The sequence below is a fragment of the Daphnia pulicaria genome, chromosome 4, assembly GCF_021234035.1.
Source record: "Daphnia pulicaria isolate SC F1-1A chromosome 4, SC_F0-13Bv2, whole genome shotgun sequence".
NCBI classification, from domain to species: domain Eukaryota; kingdom Metazoa; phylum Arthropoda; class Branchiopoda; order Diplostraca; family Daphniidae; genus Daphnia; species Daphnia pulicaria.
The window spans coordinates 944,581-962,471 of record NC_060916.1 but is presented as its reverse complement, the minus strand read 5'-3'; the positions used below and the strand labels follow the sequence as shown (position 1 = coordinate 962,471).

Here is a 17,891-nt window from a genome sequence, read left to right as displayed (position 1 = left end):
CTGCATGTCACAATATTACAGAAAAGGCAAGCTCCGGCAAAGATGTTTCGGCTCGTTTCAGCACATCAGCGGGATTCCTCATTGTTGCTGTTTAGTATCTACCAAGGGCAAAATTTACACGCTGTGTTAAAAGTGAGCAGAGAGGTACCGTCAGTGTCTCGAATCTTTGAGAGAAACGCGCCCTTTTCACTCTAAACTGAAGCGAAACAATCAAAGACATTACATTAGAGCTCAACCAGCATGGTTTGAGAGTTTTTCTACACGGAAAAGGATCGAAAAAGCACCTTTTCGTTGTTTTAGATTCTATTTATTCACAAAGTAGTACGGCTTTCTTCACAAATTTACAAAGTTGTTAAAGCACAAGTACTCATCTGAGTCGCAGACAATCTTATTTTTTGGCTTTTTAAAGTCAACAGGAAAAGGTAAGCTTGTTTTGTGTTGTCAAGTGTTAATTTATCAATTAAATCATTGTACCAAAAAAACCAATGTAACAGAATAACAGTAAGGGGTTTCCCAACCCCTTTAGACATCTCTAACAACCAATGAGAAACAAATACATTTTTTTGACTTGGCGGTACCGAGTGGCAACGTTGTAGTTTCACTCAACGTTTCCGTTCGTTCGAAAAAAATCGCTTCGAAATTTCAGTCTCACTCGACGCGTCGACAGTATTTTAAACGGCGTTTTTTTTATAGCGCGTGTCATAGTGTAGAATTTCCTAGGCAAATAGCCATTCTGTCCCTTTTATCGAATTTTAAGCTTATACTTTCGCCAAGGATGGCTTCTGATGGGCCATTAAAGGTAGTTGTTGAATGAAACTCACATGCTTTCAAGGTTACAACATGAATATTTTGAAAGAAATTTTGTGATTCAAAACGTGACGTCTTACTATTCTTGATGTGAAGCGTGATCTAACATTGTTTTGTTTTTTTGTTTTTAGTCTTTGTTTGCAAAAATGAACAAAGGTACTGTTGCATCTGAGGCTGCCACGAATGGAGATGCTGGCAAGAAGAATGGAGCCAACAAGAGACTTTCAGTCGAAAGAATTTACCAGAAGAAAAGTCAGCTTGAGCACATCTTGCTTAGGCCTGATACCTACATTGGATCAGTGGAACCTGTTAAAGATGTCATGTGGGTTTATGAAGAAGATGCTGGAATGATCCAGAGAGAAATTACTTATGTACCCGGACTGTATAAGATCTTTGATGAAATTCTCGTCAATGCTGCAGACAACAAAGTCAGAGACTCCAAGATGGATACCATTAAAGTCGACATTGATCCGTAAGCTTAAACATGTGCCGGTGTGTTATAAGTTTTTTTAATCGTGGTGTCTGCTTCTTTCAGGAAAGAAAATGTCATCACGATCTACAATAATGGAAAAGGCATTCCTGTTGTGGAACACAAGGAAGAAAAGATGTATGTTCCCTCACTGATCTTTGGCCACTTACTTACTTCATCCAACTACAATGATGAAGAAGAAAAAGTAACTGGTGGTCGAAATGGTTATGGTGCAAAACTGTGCAACATTTTCAGCACTTCATTTGAATTGGAAACAGCATCTAAAGATGAGAAGAAAAAATTCAAGCAAACCTGGACTGACAACATGACTAAAGCTGGAACTCCCAAGATCGTGAACTACAATGAAGCAGATTTTACACAAATCACTTTCTCCCCTGATCTGGCAAAGTTCAAAGTAAACATCTTGGTATAATTTTATTCCTATAAAAAATTACATTCAATGTTTTATGGTAGATGGATTCCCTGGATAAGGACACAGTTGCTCTTCTGTCTCGCCGTGCTTTTGATGTAGCCGCTTCAACTCGTGGCGTGAAAGTTTTCCTTAACGGCAAACGTCTTCCTATCAAGAATTTCAAGGACTACGTTGATCTCTGTCTGAAGGTATTGTTGATACATTTTTCATTGATTATAATAAAGAAACAAGCTTACCATATTATTCAATTTAGGGTAAAGAAGATGATGATGGAGCTCAACTGAAATGTGTGTATGAAGCTGTTAGTGAACGCTGGGAGATTGCGGTAGCTCCTTCCGACAAAGGATTCCAACAAGTTTCATTCGCAAACTCAATCGCAACTACTAAAGGCGGGCGACACGTTGACTACGTTACTGAGATCGTATCAAAATATTTGCAGGAATTTCTTAAAAAGAAAAACAAGAGTGGCATTAATGTCAAACCTCATCAGATAAAGAATCACCTGTGGATTTTCGTCAACTGTTTAATCGTCAACCCAACTTTCGATTCTCAAACCAAGGAAAACATGACTCTCCAGGCCAAAAGCTTTGGTTCCACTTGCAAACCTAGCGAAAAGTTTTTTAACGCGGTAAGAAAACAAAAACAATTGAAGTTATTTCTCTTAATGTATATATAATATGATTTTTCCTTTGCAGCTCAACAAGTCTGGCGTTATAGAAGGTGTAATGACTTGGGCCAAGTTTAAGGCGCAAACTGAATTGAACAAGGCTTGTAGTGGCAAGAAACAAACAAAATTGAAGGGCGTCCCCAAACTAGAAGACGCTAATAATGCTGGCACAAAACATTCGATCGACTGCACTCTCATTCTAACTGAGGGAGACTCAGCCAAGTCCCTAGCTGTTTCTGGTCTTGGTGTGGTCGGCCGTGACAAGTACGGTGTCTTTCCTCTCAAAGGAAAGGTGCTCAACGTGCGGGAAGCCACACATAAACAAATTCTGGAGAACGCCGAAATCAACAATTTGATCAAGATCCTTGGATTGCAGTACAAGAAGAAATACGAGTCCGTTGAAGATCTCAAATCACTTCGTTATGGTCGTTTAATGATCATGACTGATCAGGATCAGGATGGTTCTCACATTAAAGGCCTGCTCATCAACTTCTTGCACCATAATTGGCCATCACTATTGCGCTTACCCTTCCTTGAAGAATTCATCACACCCATTGTCAAAGCCACCAAAGGAACAGGGGCATCAGCCAAGTCACTAAGCTTCTACTCGTTGCCCGAGTTTGAAGAATGGAAGACCAATACAGAGAACTGGCCTACCTATCGTATCAAGTACTACAAGGGGTTGGGAACTTCGACGTCCCAAGAAGCAAAAGGTTACTTTTCCGACATGCAGCGACATCGAATTCTCTTCCACCACGATGGAGACCAAGATGACTACGCTATTTTGATGGCTTTCAGCAAGAAGCACATTGAACAGCGCAAAGAGTGGCTAACTTCTTGGATGGAGGAGTGCAAGAGGCGCCGTGAACTTGGACTGCCTGAGCTTTATCTGTACGAAAAAGACACCAAACGAGTAAGCTACCGTGACTTCGTCAACAAGGAATTGGTGCTGTTCAGCAACATGGACAACGAACGATCCATCCCTTCACTCATGGATGGTTTCAAGCCTGGGCAACGTAAAGTCCTCTTTACTTGCATCAAGCGAAATGACAAGAAAGAGATCAAGGTCGCCCAATTGGCTGGCTCTGTAGCTGAGCACTCGGCATACCATCACGGCGAGGCTTCTTTGATGGGCACAATCATTGGTTTGGCTCAAGACTTCGTCGGATCCAACAACATCAATTTGCTTCTTCCCAATGGCCAGTTTGGTACTCGCCTCCAGGTATTTTTTTCCCAAGAATTTGTGCCTGACGATATTTATTAACCTCTTCCTTTTTTTATCGACAGGGAGGTAAAGATGCTGCCAGCCCTCGTTATATCTTCACTTTGATGAGCAAGCTGACTCGCATTATTTTTCACCCACACGATGATCCATTGTTGAAACATCAAATGGACGATAACCAACGCATCGAACCCGAATATTATGCTCCGATTATTCCTATGATCTTGGTCAACGGAACTGACGGAATCGGTACCGGTTGGATGACAAAGATTCTGAATTACAATCCACGAGAGGTCGTTGCTAATGTCAAGCGGATGTTAGACGGCGAAGAACCCATCCCTATGGATCCGTGGTTCAAAGGTAACTGAGTGGAATGTAGAAAAGTGATCATCAAGACAAATAATTTATATTTATTATTTATTCAGGTTACAGGGGCACTATTGAAAGGATTGATCGCCACCGATATGCTATCAGTGGTGAATTAGCAGTTCTGAGCGGTACGGAAATGGAAATTACGGAACTTCCTCTACGTGTCTGGACTCAAAACTACAAGGAATCCGTAATGGAGACCTTGTTGCACGGCTCAGAGAAAATCCCGCCCCTTATCACTGACTACAAGGAATACCATACGGATACAACTGTGCGATTTATCGTTACCATGTCGGAAGAAAAGATGCAACAGGCAGAAGCCGAGGGACTGCATAAGGCTTTTAAACTCCAGACTACACACTCCCTGACATCCATGGTGCTGTATGACTCTAATGGCTGTCTCAAGATGTACGACACAGTTGAAGATATTTTGAAAGAATTCTTCACTGTCCGTCTTGGATATTATGGGAAAAGAAAAGATTACTTGTCCGGTGTACTTCAAGCTGAGTCTCAAAGGCTCTCAAATCAAGCCAGATTCATTTGCGAGAAATGTGACAATGTCTTGATTGTCGAGAACAAAAAGGTTAGCAGGATTTATTACGTTTTTATTTGAACTTATTCATAAAATATTTTCGTTATTTTTCCCATCTGTAGGCTAAAGTTTTGGTGGAGGAATTGCGTCGTAGAAATTATGATCCAGATCCAGTTCGTATCTGGAAAAAGAATCAAAAGAACAACATAAATGCGGAGAACGAAGAGGAGCAAGAAACCAATGCGGAGAATGAAGAAGGTGCTGTCAAAATTGGCGACTACGACTACTTGCTTGACATGCCCATGCGCTCTCTTACCTACGAAAAGAAAGAAGAGTTGTTGAAGAAACGGGATATCAAGATGAAGGAATATGACATCCTCTTGAAAAAATCGCCGGCTGATTTGTGGCGGGAAGATCTGGATCATTTTATGGTGGTGTTAAAGGAGGTTGAAGATGCTGAGCAGGAAGAGTTGAATGAAAACAAAAAACCAACCAAAGCTGCACCACTGGCGAAAGGCAGGAAGAAGGCGTTAATCGCTGAAGTTGCTCCTTCTCCTAAAGGTCGGCGAATCGTTCCAGTCATCGATAATGAATTGCGCAAAAAGATTGAAAAGCTCACTATCGCCAAAGAAAAGAAGAAAGAAAAGGCGCTGAAAAAAGAAAGTCCTGAAGTTGAACGAGATTCGTTTGACGCTGCTCTCGATGACTCAAACAAGTCTTTGGGTGAAAAATTAGGGGTTAGCCCAGTCAAAGGAGCAAAAGGAAAGAAAGGAGGCAAAAATGACGGATTTAAGCAGACCAAGCTGAGTTTCACAACCAAGAAAGGTGATAAAGATGCTGAAAAAGCCGAAGATAAAGACGAATTCGACCTGGCATTGGAAGAAGCCGTACCTCTTAGGTAAAAACACGTTTTTATATTCAATTTTTTTGAACAAAGAATTGATTTAAGTAAACATTTTCTAACAGAGAGAGAACCAATCGCCGAGCCGCCGCCACTGCCGCTAAATTCACTCTTGACGATGATTCTGATGAGGAAGGAAAAGCTTCCGATAATGATTCCGACCTTATAATCAGCGATTCGGACGAAGATTTCGACTTTGCAAAGCCTAAAACGGTTGCCAAGAAAAAAGTAGCGCGACCCGTCAATTCAGATGATGACATGTCTGCTGCTAAAAGGCCAAAGAAAGACGCTGCTTCGCTAAATGTTAGCTCTGATGAATTGTTCGATTCATTAGTCCGCTCATCACCTGTGAAATCGGCACGTGAACCAGAGCCTCTATCTTCTCCAGATATCGTCATGATAGGTATGACGATTTTAATGAAAATTAAAGAAAATTTTACATTAACTAACAAACTGTTTCTTTTATTTGTTAGCGAGCGAAGACGACGAAGTTAAACCGAAAGGAAGAGGCCGTGGAAGGGCACCGAAAGCTGGTGGTCCAGCCAAACCCAAAAAGGCACCTGCCCCCAAAGCTGCCGGCGCCAAAGCAGCTAAACCTGCTGCCAAAGCCAAGCCGAAGACGTCTTCACCCAAAAAGAAGTCTCGCAAGGATTCCGATTCGGATGAAGACATGTTTTCTTCTAAATCCCCTGTAAAGAAAGCCAACTCGTCCGATGACTTCAACGACAGCAGCTTTGAGGTCAGGCCTCGTGCAACTACCGGCCGAGCCAAAAAAGCCGTCAAGTACGCTACTTTCTCAAGTGACGAAGATTCTTAATAAATGCGTTTCCAATAGCTAGAATTCACGTTCAACTCGAAACTACCTATTGCGCAATCCCCCCCCCCCCCCTCATTAAGCCAACTTACTCTGTATGTGCTGTTTCCTCATTTATTATTCAATTCCATTTTGGCCATCATACTGATAAATAAAAACCACCATTTGTCCAACTGGGATTTTTAAGTTATTGGAATTGATAATTTGAGAATGTATTTTCACAAAGCTTCATTACTTCATTAATAGCAAATCACTTGCTACTTCTAATTTGGGTGATTCGATTTGATTTTTTATGTTTCGTAATTATTATGATGTAAATGAAAGGAGTTGCTAGATAACTTAGAAATGATTTTGTTTTAAACGAAAATAACTACCTTAAGTATCGAATCGAATGTAATAACATTCGAAAAGAATTACCGAGCAGGTTTTTTCCATAAAAAAGTGCGCCACGTGCATTGTTGATGCTTATTGATACGGACTGCTAAACATTACGAATTAATTGTTTTTTCACTAGTTTTGTTGTGACTATCCTCTGTGTTGCTTGGCAGGATGTGGGCCAAGCGGGATTGGTTGGTGGCCAAAGTCCCGCCTATTAAGTTGGCGCCACTTGTTTCCGCAGCTGCAGGTTGTGTTCACTGTTCAGTCGTTTGCGTACTCATTTCATGCTGATTTGTGATCATCTGTGGTTGGAATATTGAATTTATCTCCCATTTTTTGCTTAGGTAGATTGATTTGTAAAATTCCAAACTTATTTCTTTACTTACTGCTTCGCAGCACAATACTAGAGATCTGTTTTAGCTGCAACTATTTCTAATTTTTCAGCTGTAAATTCAAAAAGTTTATGCCATACCCGAAACGTGCCGAAACCTAGTCTTTAATTTACAGATGTTAATTTTCTTCTGTTGGTCATTCCTAGGAAATTATCAGCATGGATTCTGGCTCTCCACTTTTGTTTAGACAGCCTAATAAACCTGGAGGACCTAGAAAGAGGCCATTCAGTGTTACTAACACTGGCTTATTGTCTGACTATTCAAATGAGAATTCTGATGATTACAACATTCTTTCGGCTTTGGGAATGAAGGATAGAGATATTTTCCAGAGTCCTGAGAGTACCAATCTGTTGATGAAACGAGAGAATGAAACATTGGAAAATTTCAAAGTCCCAATTTCAGGCTCAGTTGCTGGTGGTCAGTCACCCTACTTTAATGTGACAAACACTCCAACTAAAAAATCAACCATTCAAGATACCCAAGTGGTCAAACCATTAAATACTGAGTCTCATGAAGCTGGTGCAACTCCCAGCAATGCAGTCACTCAAAAAGAGCAAATGCCGAAAGTGCAACCAACAGCATCCATCCCAATAATGAACAAAGAGAACAATGTTGAAGAAAACAAACCAAGAAAGCTCAGACCAATTGGGGAATATACAGTTTCCTCTTTGGACAAAGAATTCCAAGATATTATGGATTATCTCAAGCAAGAAAGAGAACGAGACCAACAACTGTTTTTGCAGTGCTCAAAAGCTCTACGTGAAAAGGTAACAACTACTAATATATCTTGTGGTTAATTCAAATTAATGTAGTCTTATTTGGTACTAGACTGAGAGCATTATTGAAAACTTGGACAATATCATCAAGGGTCGGTACCAATCACTGGATGAAAATTTGAATTCTGTTATACAGGAATTTGAGAAGGAATGGGAGTCTGGAAGAAAACTAGAAGAAGAGTTCAATGTTTTGAGAAACCATATGTCGTCTATTATGAACAACATTTTGCAAGACCCTTGCTTGGAATAAGATGTTTACTGCCACCCAAAAGTTCTGAATTACCTGGTGCCGCAGTGAGAAGAGCGCATTTATTGGAGTTCCCTTTTTGTCTAAGGTTCGTCACAAAGCTCAAGTTCCCTTTTTTTTTCCTTCTGTTTAACTTCCGTATTACATATGTCAGTTCTTGAAAAAGCGACATTATTTCTTATAATGGGAAAAGTAAGTGGAATCAAAGAAAAATGTCTTGGGTTAAAAAATCAAAGAAAATGTCTTGGGTTAAAAATTTGAAAGCTAAAATATTAGTTTGAAATTCGCGGGTAAATAGCCCCAAAAGGAAGCAGCGTTGACAATTTTTGCGTCGAATTTAGAAACTTGCCTACCCGTTGGATTGGTGGCCGTCGCCCGTCGCCGAGCCAGGCCAGCCGAGCAAGAAAAAAAAGTAAAAACTAGGAAAATTAGTGTTGATAATCTTTTTCCTTGTTGGTTAAATTTTCTAATTGCCGTTTATTTAACGTTTTACATATTTGCATGTCGTCACGTTGAACGGTTGAAGGCCATTAGTGCGGTTTTCAAGGATCTTCTAGTTAGACATTGTTAAAGAGTATGCATATCTTTCTTGTCGAGAGTGAAGTCTAATGACGTCATTTATGGTCTTTCTGGTATCCTTAGGATATTAAGAACTGCGCATCTCTTGGTCTCGTTCTTTGAGTTTCGTCGTTAAAAGTTAAGGAATGGTAGTGTCAGGTGACCGCATCAGACAAGCTTGCCGGTCGGATTTCTCTTTTCCTCCGTCACGAAAAGGACGAGTTATTTTTCACAACCAAAAAGCGTAAACATTCTAGTTCGTTTGAAGTTGAACTTAAAACTTAATAAGTCTAGTTTGATTGTTGGAACAACATTTTTGTTTGATGTAATTTATAATAGGTCATCCAGGAGACCTGGAGACCAGGACAGAACAACATTTTCTAGAACTAGTTAAAATTTTTAAACCATTCCTAGCAAACGAGTACTACACTTTCAGTTCCAACTTGCACGTACGACGTATCTCATGTCATTCAGCAAATTTCCGTTATATAAATGATAACACTTCAAGTAGGAAGTCGAACTGCTTTTTTCGCTGAGTAAACCTGTTCAATTTTTAATTTAGAACATTTTCCTTGTAGCGTCTTTAACTAATCTTAATAGACGTCGCCTTTTTTGAAAAACGCGGAAGCTACTAAATTCATCTTGTTGCCTGCATTAATAACTCATACAGGAATGGTGCATGTAAGCACGTAGAAATTTGTTTGATTAACTTCAATTAAATCGCTCAGCTTTTCTTCTTACAAACACAGTCATCCCTTTTTTATGTCGGTAAACAGCCTAGCGGAAGGAAATTCAAAGTTTAACCATGAAGTAATTTCTTGAGCTGTAGGCTATTCAGCGCACCTTTATGTCTGCAAGCTCTGCTAGAAGGAATTCGACATAAGTATGACCTTGATTGCCCGAGGCAATTTCTCGGCAGAAGAACTACCTGCCCTAACGCCATTTGGGAAAAGTCAGTCTCAAAGTATTGACGTCTAAGACCGGACTCGAGGCGTAGAGCAGCAGGTTTCTACGAAGTTAAATTCTAAAGTGTTTGAACTCTGTAATTTAAAAACCAAAAAATCTATTGTTCTCTGTAACATATATAGCGAATAACAGGTGGTGAATGACATTTGGAGAAAGTGCAACATGATTTCTACAACGAGTGATTTCAACGAAAGAGGATAACGCTATCTCTTATTTTCAACCACATTGTTTTCTAGCCTGGAATATTCCTTAAAATGTGATGAAAGTGTTACCTACTAAACAAAGTGAAACAATAAGATAGTGTAAAAACCTTTAACTTTGTAAACAACTTAGTATCCTTAAATTTGTTTTTAAGGTTATTGACACCACAGCATAGTAGAAGTTTATAAAAATGTTGAACTGCCTTGTAGTATTGTTGCTATGTTTATTGGCAAACCCATTGTCTGGTCAAAAAAGTTTGTTTGAATCTGAAATTGTTGGTGATGAAAACCGTAAACTTAATGTTGGAGTTAACCTGCCTCCAAAATTCCTTCCTGGGGGAGACATGGATGGATTTTCTCTTCCAGAAGACACAGCTGTTGGAACCATTGTAAGTTGTTGAACAGGTTTTTTATTTCAAACAAGTTTAATGATGGGATACTTTTATTCAAATAGGTTTATCGATTAAGAGGTGAAGACCCTGAAGGATCAAGAGTTGCATACAGCATTAGTGGAGACCATTTGAGTGTTGTGAGAAATACTGGAGCTGTGACATTAGTTAAAGCTTTAGATCATGAAGCCACTGCAATGATAGAAGTTATTATAACTCTAACAGGTAATAATTGGCTGGTCTTTATTATGTGGACTTTGTATGCAGTAACTAAATAAAATATTTTTCATTTTCAAATTTCTACTAGATGAAAAGGGTCCAACTGCTGAACCTAACATAGTTAGTATCCGCCGTGAGATTACTGTAGAAGATAAGAATGACAATCCGCCCAAATTTTCTGAATCGTCATACACTTTCCTTGTCAATGAAACTGTGGGAGTTAACACCCAAGTGTTCAATAAAATCCTCATTTCGGATGCAGACTCTGGGAGCAACGGAGAAATCAGATTGACTTGCTTAAAACAGGTAAATACAGCATTGTGACTGTTCTGTCTACTAACAATAAGTGCTAAAATGGATTTTTTGTTGATAGAAATCACCAGAAGGATGCGAGAAATTTGGAGTGAGAAGTCAGCGCATTGCGCCGGGAAAATTCGCTGGCATCCTGACTGCACGAAGTGGCCTGAACTACGAAGAAAACAGCCGTTTCACGCTCGTTTTACAGGCTGAAGATCTGGCAAAAGAGCCTGGAGCTGCCTTAACCAGTACAGCTACTGTAATGGTCGAAGTTCTTGATGTTCAAGACCAGCCTCCAGTGTTTTTAAACGCACCCTATCGACCTGTCATTCATGAGAACAGTCCAGCCGGCCATTCACTAATGAAAGTACTCGTGCGAGACGGAGACACTGGTCAACCTCGAGATTTACAGCTTGACATCGTCGACGACCCTCTAGGATATTTTCGTGTAAGTTCATTCAAGATGAATGACAACATTGGAACTGCCAGCATTGTGGCATCTGACAACCCAATTGATCGCGAGGATCAAGTTATACTGCGGAACGGAGGCACCTATTCATTTGGGCTGAAGGTGAACACGTTGAAACAGCAGAATAATTTATTCAGATTTTTAATGTTTTCTTTTCACAGGCAATTGAGTTGATTGACAATAAGCCTATAGGCGATTTTACCGTAGAAAATGTTACCGTGATGATCATCGATGTCAACGATCAACCTCCTGTATTTAATCAGGCGCAATATTCAATCGGAATTCCAGAAAATCTTGGTATTACATTCCTTTGTCACTTAATTTGAAATGATTAAGAATGTTAAACTTAATTTATTCCAGATATTGGGGAAGCATTGCCTGGTCTTGATATGACAGTTTCGGATTCGGACACTGGCGTACATAGTCAATTTGGGTTAGAGTTGATCCCGTTGCGAAATGCCGACAATATCTTTGAGGTTCACCCGATGTCTGCCACAGGCCGGACACCTGTTCTTATCAAAGTTACCGGAGCTGATAAGCTCGACTATGAGAACCCTGATCGGCGGGAAATGGTTGTACAAGTCATAGCTCGAGGTGGAGGTAGACGTCTCTCATCTACTGCCACACTGACCATCCTGTTAGTCGATGTTAACGACAACATCCCGATCTTCGATGAGTCTTCCTATAGTTTCAATGTGAGAAGATGTTCACTATAAAAATGCGGTTACACTGTATTTAACTATCATTCGTGTTAACAGGTGGTTGAGAATTCCGCACCTGGCTCGTTAATTTCAAGGCTGAGTGCTACGGATGCCGACAGCGGTGTGTTCGGACAATTACGCTACGAGTTACGTGGCTTTGGAGCCGAGCGCTTTTCTGTTAACTCGTCTACCGGTGATCTGACAGTTGGAGTATGCGGACTTTCGACTTGTTTAGATTATGAGGATCAGGACATTTTTACTTTGACCTATACTGCCATTGACGGAGGGGGTAAGTTTCCGTCATTCTTGATTAACTAAATCAATTTTTCTAATGATTTCTATAACAGGGAAAGCAACATCAGTGCCGCTTACTATTAGAATTGATGACGTTAACGACAATCCGCCCGTTTTCGAGCAAAATCAATACAGGCGACTCATCCAAAATAGAGCTCTTGACTTCGATCCACAATTAGTGGTTAAGGTACTATCTATTTTACGTTTTTCTTTAATGTTTCCAGTATTTCGGTAACCTTTTGTTTTTATAGGCTACAGATAAGGATAGTATTCGGAAAGGTCATTCACCGCCAATTCAAGATGGCAGGATTTCCTACTCCATTGTGGCAGGCAACACTGCAGACAACTTATTCAATATTGGGCGCGACAGTGGCATTCTTGATGTTACTCGTCCTATCAATGCCACTGAATTGGGCGAGGTTAGATTTGTGCTCACAGTGCGAGCGACCGATTCCGGCACACCACCCCAGCATGCTGATACCGTGGTGACAATTACGGTGGGGGCTGTCGATGGAAACGATCCCCCCATTTTCCAACAGAACCAGTATCACGTCAACGTTGTCGAGCGGGCAACGCCAGATTCATTTGTTATTCAGCTAAATGCTACTGATCCGGATGGACCTTCAGATAATTTGCGCTATCGCGTCGTCGGAGGCACAGCCGTCGATTGGTTCACCATTGATGAAGTGTCAGGAATCGTTCGGGTTGCAAGAGGTGGCGCTCTCCAATGGGATCAAGAAGCTCCTCTTCTTACTCTTGCAGTAGCTGCAGTTGACCAGGGCCAGCCACTTGCTCAATCAGCTACCGCAACAATCACCATACAGGTAAGCGCTAATTAAGTAGTTTAATTTAAAAGAAAGTAAATCAATAATTCATTTATTTTTATGTAGGTGGAAGACATCAACGATAAATCACCAAACTTTGATAAACAACTTTTTATCCATCACGTAGCCGAGGTTACACCTGTTGGAACTCGGGTAATTTATTGTCCATTTGCGGGAAAATAATTTTGATGTTTGATTTGCATAATTAAATTGTTTTTTTATCTACAGGTACTGGCTTTAGGTGCCAGTGATCCCGACACTAGCTCACAATTAAGATTTCGATTAACTGAGCCATTTCAGATAAGAAATAAAGGAGGTTATTTGCGGGACGAAGTTGAAAGCGAGTACTTCTCGTAAGTCACTTTATTTACTAACCAATTCCGTTATTTCATTAGTATTTTCCTTGTGTAGAATTTCCGAATCAACCGGTATCTTGACCCTTACGAAGCCGCTCGACCACGAGAATGCTGCTGTTGTTATGTTCCGAGCGGAAGTTACAGACATGAATGCTAATGCAGAATATCCCAATCAAACGGATTTCGGTGCGTAGCCATAAATAACAAATTACTTTTCTCGACCCAATAACTCACGCTATCTTAAATATCTTTTTGGTTTTCCGTAGCTGAGGTTGCAATTTATGTTCAAGCGCATACTGATAACGGACCTATATTCTCACCGCCGTGGTCTCCAGCTCACCCGATTATCAGAGCGGAAGTGGTTGAAGAACAAGATCCGGGCATCATTTTTCTCACTCTTCAAGTAAGAATATCCGTTATTAGATGCTACATACTGTACATAATTGGTTTTTAACATTACTTTAATTTGTAATTTGACATACTTTTAACTGTAGGCACATGATCCTGTCACTGGTCTTCTTATATCTCATTTTGAGCTTGTGGCTGAACCAAAACCAATCAGCGAAAGCTTAACAAGGAGTCTTCCCGATTCAGGAACACCACTCGAATCTTTATTTGATCAAATTCGCTTCAACGACACTGAATCCATGAATGATACAACGAATTCAATGCTGGATCCTGGTATTTCGTCGTTGATCGAGCTCAACAAATTAACCGGGGAACTAACTTTTAAAAGGCGCATCGATTATGAAGAATTAGCCAACAAGGTAAATGATTATAGCAAAATGCCCAGGTTAACACGAAATTCAATAATGCTTTAATTTCTTTCCAAACAGACTCTGCAGTTTCAAGTTCAGGCAATTGCTGGGGAAGCGGAAGATAAACGAATGAGTTTAGCGACAGTGAAACTTGATATATTGGATGCCAACGATAACAGTCCAACGTTCACTGAAGAGGTTTGAAATATAATCAGGGTGGTGATATGTCGCCTTCAAAATTCTAAAAGTCTTTGTAATCGTTTTAAAGGAGTATAAAGTAAAAATATCAGAGTCCATTCACCATCCGGATGTTTTGGTCACAGTGTCAGCCACAGACAAAGATTCTGGGAAATTCGGACAGATCTTGTATTATGTTTCGGGCGATGGAGCTGATCTATTCGTAATCGATGGTAACATCTATTGTCTGTTTTATTTTGTTGAAAGATCTAGTAAAATGTTATTTGCATTTTGATAATCAGATCCAACTAATGGAATAGTCCGTGTGGCTCCGAACGTTTCACTTGATCGAGAGAAACAACCCAGTTACACCTTTACTGTCATTGCTGCGGATCAACCGCAAGGCAGTGAAGAGCAAAAGCGGTCCTCTGCTTTGGTAATCTTTCATATTATTCTATGGCTCGTTCTAAACTCTAATACGTTATTTTATCTATTGCAGGTAATGGTAGAACTGATTGATGTGAACGACAATGCTCCTGCTTTTACCCAACCTTCCTACACTGCCGTTGTTCCGGAGAACGCCCCGCTCGACTGGAGCGTCTCCCAAGTAGAAGCCTTAGATCCTGATGAACAGGATGGAGGAATTGTCGAATATAGTTTAGTGAACGAAGGCAGACTAGAAGGTATAATCAATAGAGTTTGTACTGTTTCAAAGTAATGGATAACTAATGTCATGGCGTTATAATAGGTTTGTTGACTGTAATGCCCAACACTGGAAGTATCATTGTTAAGGGACCTTTGACCGGAAAAGGGCGTTCGGAACCTTATGTGTTAACCGTTAGAGCTCAAGATAAGGTATAGATCTCGGTTCAAATTTCAATTCAAATTGCCTTTAGTATGGGATTGTCTAATGGTTTTTTAAATCGTCAGGGCGATTCTCCTTTGTTTTCCGATATCGACATTAACGTCTACGTAGGCGATATTACTCCCAATGACGGTGTACCATCTTTTGTGAAGCCTTCGTTTGATGAAAAAGCCTTTATAGTTGAGGTAAGATGAAATTGAATTAAAATTCCTAGTCAGTTTAATGCATTCTTTCATTCGTCAATATAGGAAGCGCCTGTTGGAAGCATTGTATTTCAAGCATTGGCGATTGATCCGGATGATCCGGCTACACCCAACGGACGTCTCACTTACAAATTCCTGGATGATGGGACACTCGGAAGCGATCACGCCTTCTTTGAAATTCGTAAGTTTCTATAGTTCATCTACTACTTCATTTTCAGCTCATGTTGGAATTTTGTTCGCAGATCCAGCTACGGGTGTTGTGACCACCAAAGCTCGCCTCGATCGCGAAACCAAAGCTAGTTATACTCTTATCTTAGTTGCCAGAGATCAGGGGACACCGTCACAGCAAGCTACTCGAAGGTTGAATATTATTGTGAAAGACATCGATGACCACCCACCCCAGTTTATTCGCACCCCGGTTTGTTAATCTAATTGCATAACAAGTCAGATGTAATTCATAACTGTGTTTTCGATTTTTATAGTACGATGGTCCATTGCAATTCAGCGTTCTAGAACAAGTGGATCCCGGTTGGTGTGTCGATCAATTAAAAGCTTCAGATCCTGATCAAGGAGAAAATGCTGCAATTGAATATCTAATTATTTGTAAGTGTTTTTAGACAGACATATTTTGATTGGTGATTAATGCTTGCAAACTTCACCTAGTTGGAGATGATGCCGGTGTATTTACTCTTGAACGGAATCCAGACAACCTTGTCCGACTTCTGGTTAAAGGTACCATCGACCGCGAAGTGGTTGACAGCTACCTGCTAACAATCAAGTGCTTCAAACCAGCGGAAAAGCCGTCTGAATTGCGGAAGATGTACAACCCTCAAGTACTGCCTATTCTTTTCTATTTGTTATAATGCCATTTTATTAAAACTTTGATCTTCTAGGATACGTCTGAAATTCAAGTAAAGATCACAGTCAAAGATATCGATGATAATGATCCTGTATTCACCCAGACAAACATCACTACCGGTAATTAATTATTTTCTACCAAAATGTGGTAACAAACTGTAAATAACTAATTGATTACGATTATAGGTGTGCGTCTAAATGCCCCACTGCACACGGAAGTGGTACGACTGGAAGCCATCGATCCGGATGCTGAATCTGGCCCTGTATTTTATAAGCTGCTTAACGTTAGCTTTATACGTGCTCACCACTATGCATCAAGTGGAGGAGACACGCAGATAGATTCATCGTCGGCTGTGTCCAAAACGTTTGATTTGGACACTAGTACCGGTTTACTGACCACTAGCCAAACTTACGGACTTTTCGTTGACGGATATTTCTTACTTCATGTCTGTGCCTGGACTGGGGAAGAAAGTCGTTCGGACCGTAAAGCATTTAATACGTTGAAGGTTGTTGACTTGTTACCATTACCAAAAGTCAAAAGTTGACATGACTAATTTCTCCCGATTTTATTTAAAGGTGTACATTTTACGAGATTCTGAGCTGATGAAATTTGTTTTTACCAAACCTCCTCCGGATGTGAAACCTATCTTGGCTGATTTCCGACAATCAGTTGAACAAAGCCTCGAATTGCCGCTTACATTAAATTTGTACGAATCTCAATTTTATTCTCGCGACGGAGCCTTGGACTTCTCCAGTACTAGGTACACGGTAAATTTTTTTTTCGTGTGCAAGTTCTTTATCTAATATAATTTGTGCCTGTACAGTTCCTGCTTTCAATTGGTCGGCAAAGACCACGTTTTTGACTTGAAAGATACCGAATTACTTCTTAACGCGGAGCGTAATCAACGGCTTCGTAGCGTCTACGACAAATTTTCAGTCGCTAATCTAGAGGTACTTGTCTGTTTATTGAATTTTCGTTTAGTTTGAAAAGATCATAACATTAATCTCTTATTCATTTAAAGCGCTGTGTACCCCGCGGAACTTTGTACGAGATAAACAACCTCGAAATTTGGTTGCTTGTTATTGGTTGTCTGATTGGTGCCATGGCACTCATCGCAGCCCTGACTACATGCTGTCTGTTTACCCGGTAATAATTTTAAAAAGTTTTTCTTTTGCATTTTTTTTAAATCCAGCTCCTTGAAAAACAATCTAGATACGAATCGAGAATGAAGAAATTAAATCCTGGCATTCAGGTAACTGGGCCGTCTGGAACGGGAACAAGGAGGTCTTCATCGATTGCTCAACCTCACGCTTCGTTATTGAATCTGAGCCCTGATAGCCAGATATATTACGATGGTCATTCGTCCCTTGCCAGATCGGTTCTGTAATATGAACAGAATGAACAGAAGGACGGTCTTTTATCAAGTGCAATCGCGCGTGTCGTTATTTACTTAAAACACGACTTGTGTTTGTGATTAACTTTACAATCTAAACTTTTGAACTCATAAACGTTATTTAGATGTCATTCTTATTTGCTTTCTACGTTCGTGACAGCCAGAGCTCACACAAAAAACTCCAATTCCAGACGGTTGGAACGATCAATTTTCTACTTTTTAGACCATGTAAATAACAGAGTAGCTTAGTTTACCGACGCATGATGATGGGCACCAAGAAATGTGAGGATGCATATCACGTTATATTCTCTCGAGTTTAAATTATTAAGCGCTATCTGACTCAGACAAGCTGTCTT

The 17,891-nt window shown here is 40.2% G+C and overlaps 3 protein-coding genes across 7 annotated transcripts in view; 2 read left to right on the top strand and 1 right to left on the bottom strand.

Moving 5' to 3' along the window:
• Positions 1-17,891, bottom strand: part of LOC124336387 (calcium uniporter protein, mitochondrial-like) — an 878,707-nt gene that overhangs the window by 474,425 nt on the left and 386,391 nt on the right. The gene's annotated exons all lie outside the window — the stretch shown is intronic.
• LOC124336016 (DNA topoisomerase 2-like) lies at positions 99-6,387 on the top strand. Of its 2 annotated transcripts, none has more exons than XM_046789578.1 (11): positions 99-422; positions 939-1,279; positions 1,343-1,691; positions 1,751-1,897; positions 1,963-2,337; positions 2,405-3,598; positions 3,664-3,958; positions 4,024-4,550; positions 4,622-5,397; positions 5,466-5,803; positions 5,874-6,387. In XM_046789578.1, exons 2-11 carry the CDS (start codon positions 954-956, stop codon positions 6,215-6,217), a joined length of 4,671 nt encoding a protein of 1,556 aa, XP_046645534.1. In that variant the 5' UTR covers positions 99-422; positions 939-953; the 3' UTR covers positions 6,218-6,387. The 2 variants fall into 2 exon arrangements, with proteins under 2 accessions (XP_046645534.1, XP_046645533.1); XM_046789577.1 differs by lacking the exon at positions 99-422 and adding an exon at positions 606-799.
• Positions 6,812-17,666, top strand: LOC124336007 (cadherin-87A-like). 4 transcript variants are annotated; one of them, XM_046789562.1, is made up of 33 exons: positions 6,812-6,936; positions 7,131-7,751; positions 7,813-8,095; positions 9,395-10,120; positions 10,186-10,345; positions 10,428-10,645; positions 10,713-11,207; positions 11,267-11,402; positions 11,466-11,800; positions 11,864-12,095; positions 12,154-12,287; positions 12,352-12,924; positions 12,991-13,077; positions 13,153-13,277; positions 13,336-13,466; positions 13,547-13,683; positions 13,775-14,047; positions 14,117-14,236; positions 14,307-14,448; positions 14,518-14,651; positions 14,715-14,898; positions 14,964-15,070; positions 15,146-15,265; positions 15,329-15,464; positions 15,526-15,701; positions 15,766-15,886; positions 15,947-16,116; positions 16,177-16,261; positions 16,328-16,647; positions 16,718-16,902; positions 16,966-17,092; positions 17,164-17,288; positions 17,355-17,666. In XM_046789562.1, the coding sequence occupies exons 4-33, from the start codon at positions 9,923-9,925 to the stop codon at positions 17,527-17,529; spliced, it is 5,661 nt and encodes a 1,886-aa protein (XP_046645518.1). In that variant the 5' UTR covers positions 6,812-6,936; positions 7,131-7,751; positions 7,813-8,095; positions 9,395-9,922; the 3' UTR covers positions 17,530-17,666. The 4 variants fall into 4 exon arrangements, with proteins under 4 accessions (XP_046645518.1, XP_046645517.1, XP_046645519.1 ...); XM_046789561.1 differs by lacking the exons at positions 6,812-6,936; positions 7,131-7,751; positions 7,813-8,095 and having other exon boundaries at positions 9,395-9,570; positions 9,654-10,120; XM_046789563.1 differs by lacking the exons at positions 6,812-6,936; positions 7,131-7,751; positions 7,813-8,095 and having other exon boundaries at positions 9,395-9,581; positions 9,654-10,120.

Coding starts and splice junctions, on each gene's coding strand:
- LOC124336016 (XM_046789577.1), top strand. CDS start 776: ATGGCTTCTGATGGGCCATTAAAG. Junction 800..938: donor CTTCTGATGGGCCATTAAAG/GTAGTTGTTGAA, acceptor TTTTGTTTTTAG/TCTTTGTTTGCAAAAATGAA. Junction 5,398..5,465: donor GAAGAAGCCGTACCTCTTAG/GTAAAAACACGT, acceptor ATTTTCTAACAG/AGAGAGAACCAATCGCCGAG.
- LOC124336007 (XM_046789562.1), top strand. CDS start 9,923: ATGTTGAACTGCCTTGTAGTATTGTTGCTATGTTTATTGGCAAACCCA. Junction 12,096..12,153: donor TACTGCCATTGACGGAGGGG/GTAAGTTTCCGT, acceptor TTTCTATAACAG/GGAAAGCAACATCAGTGCCG. Junction 13,467..13,546: donor TCCCAATCAAACGGATTTCG/GTGCGTAGCCAT, acceptor GGTTTTCCGTAG/CTGAGGTTGCAATTTATGTT.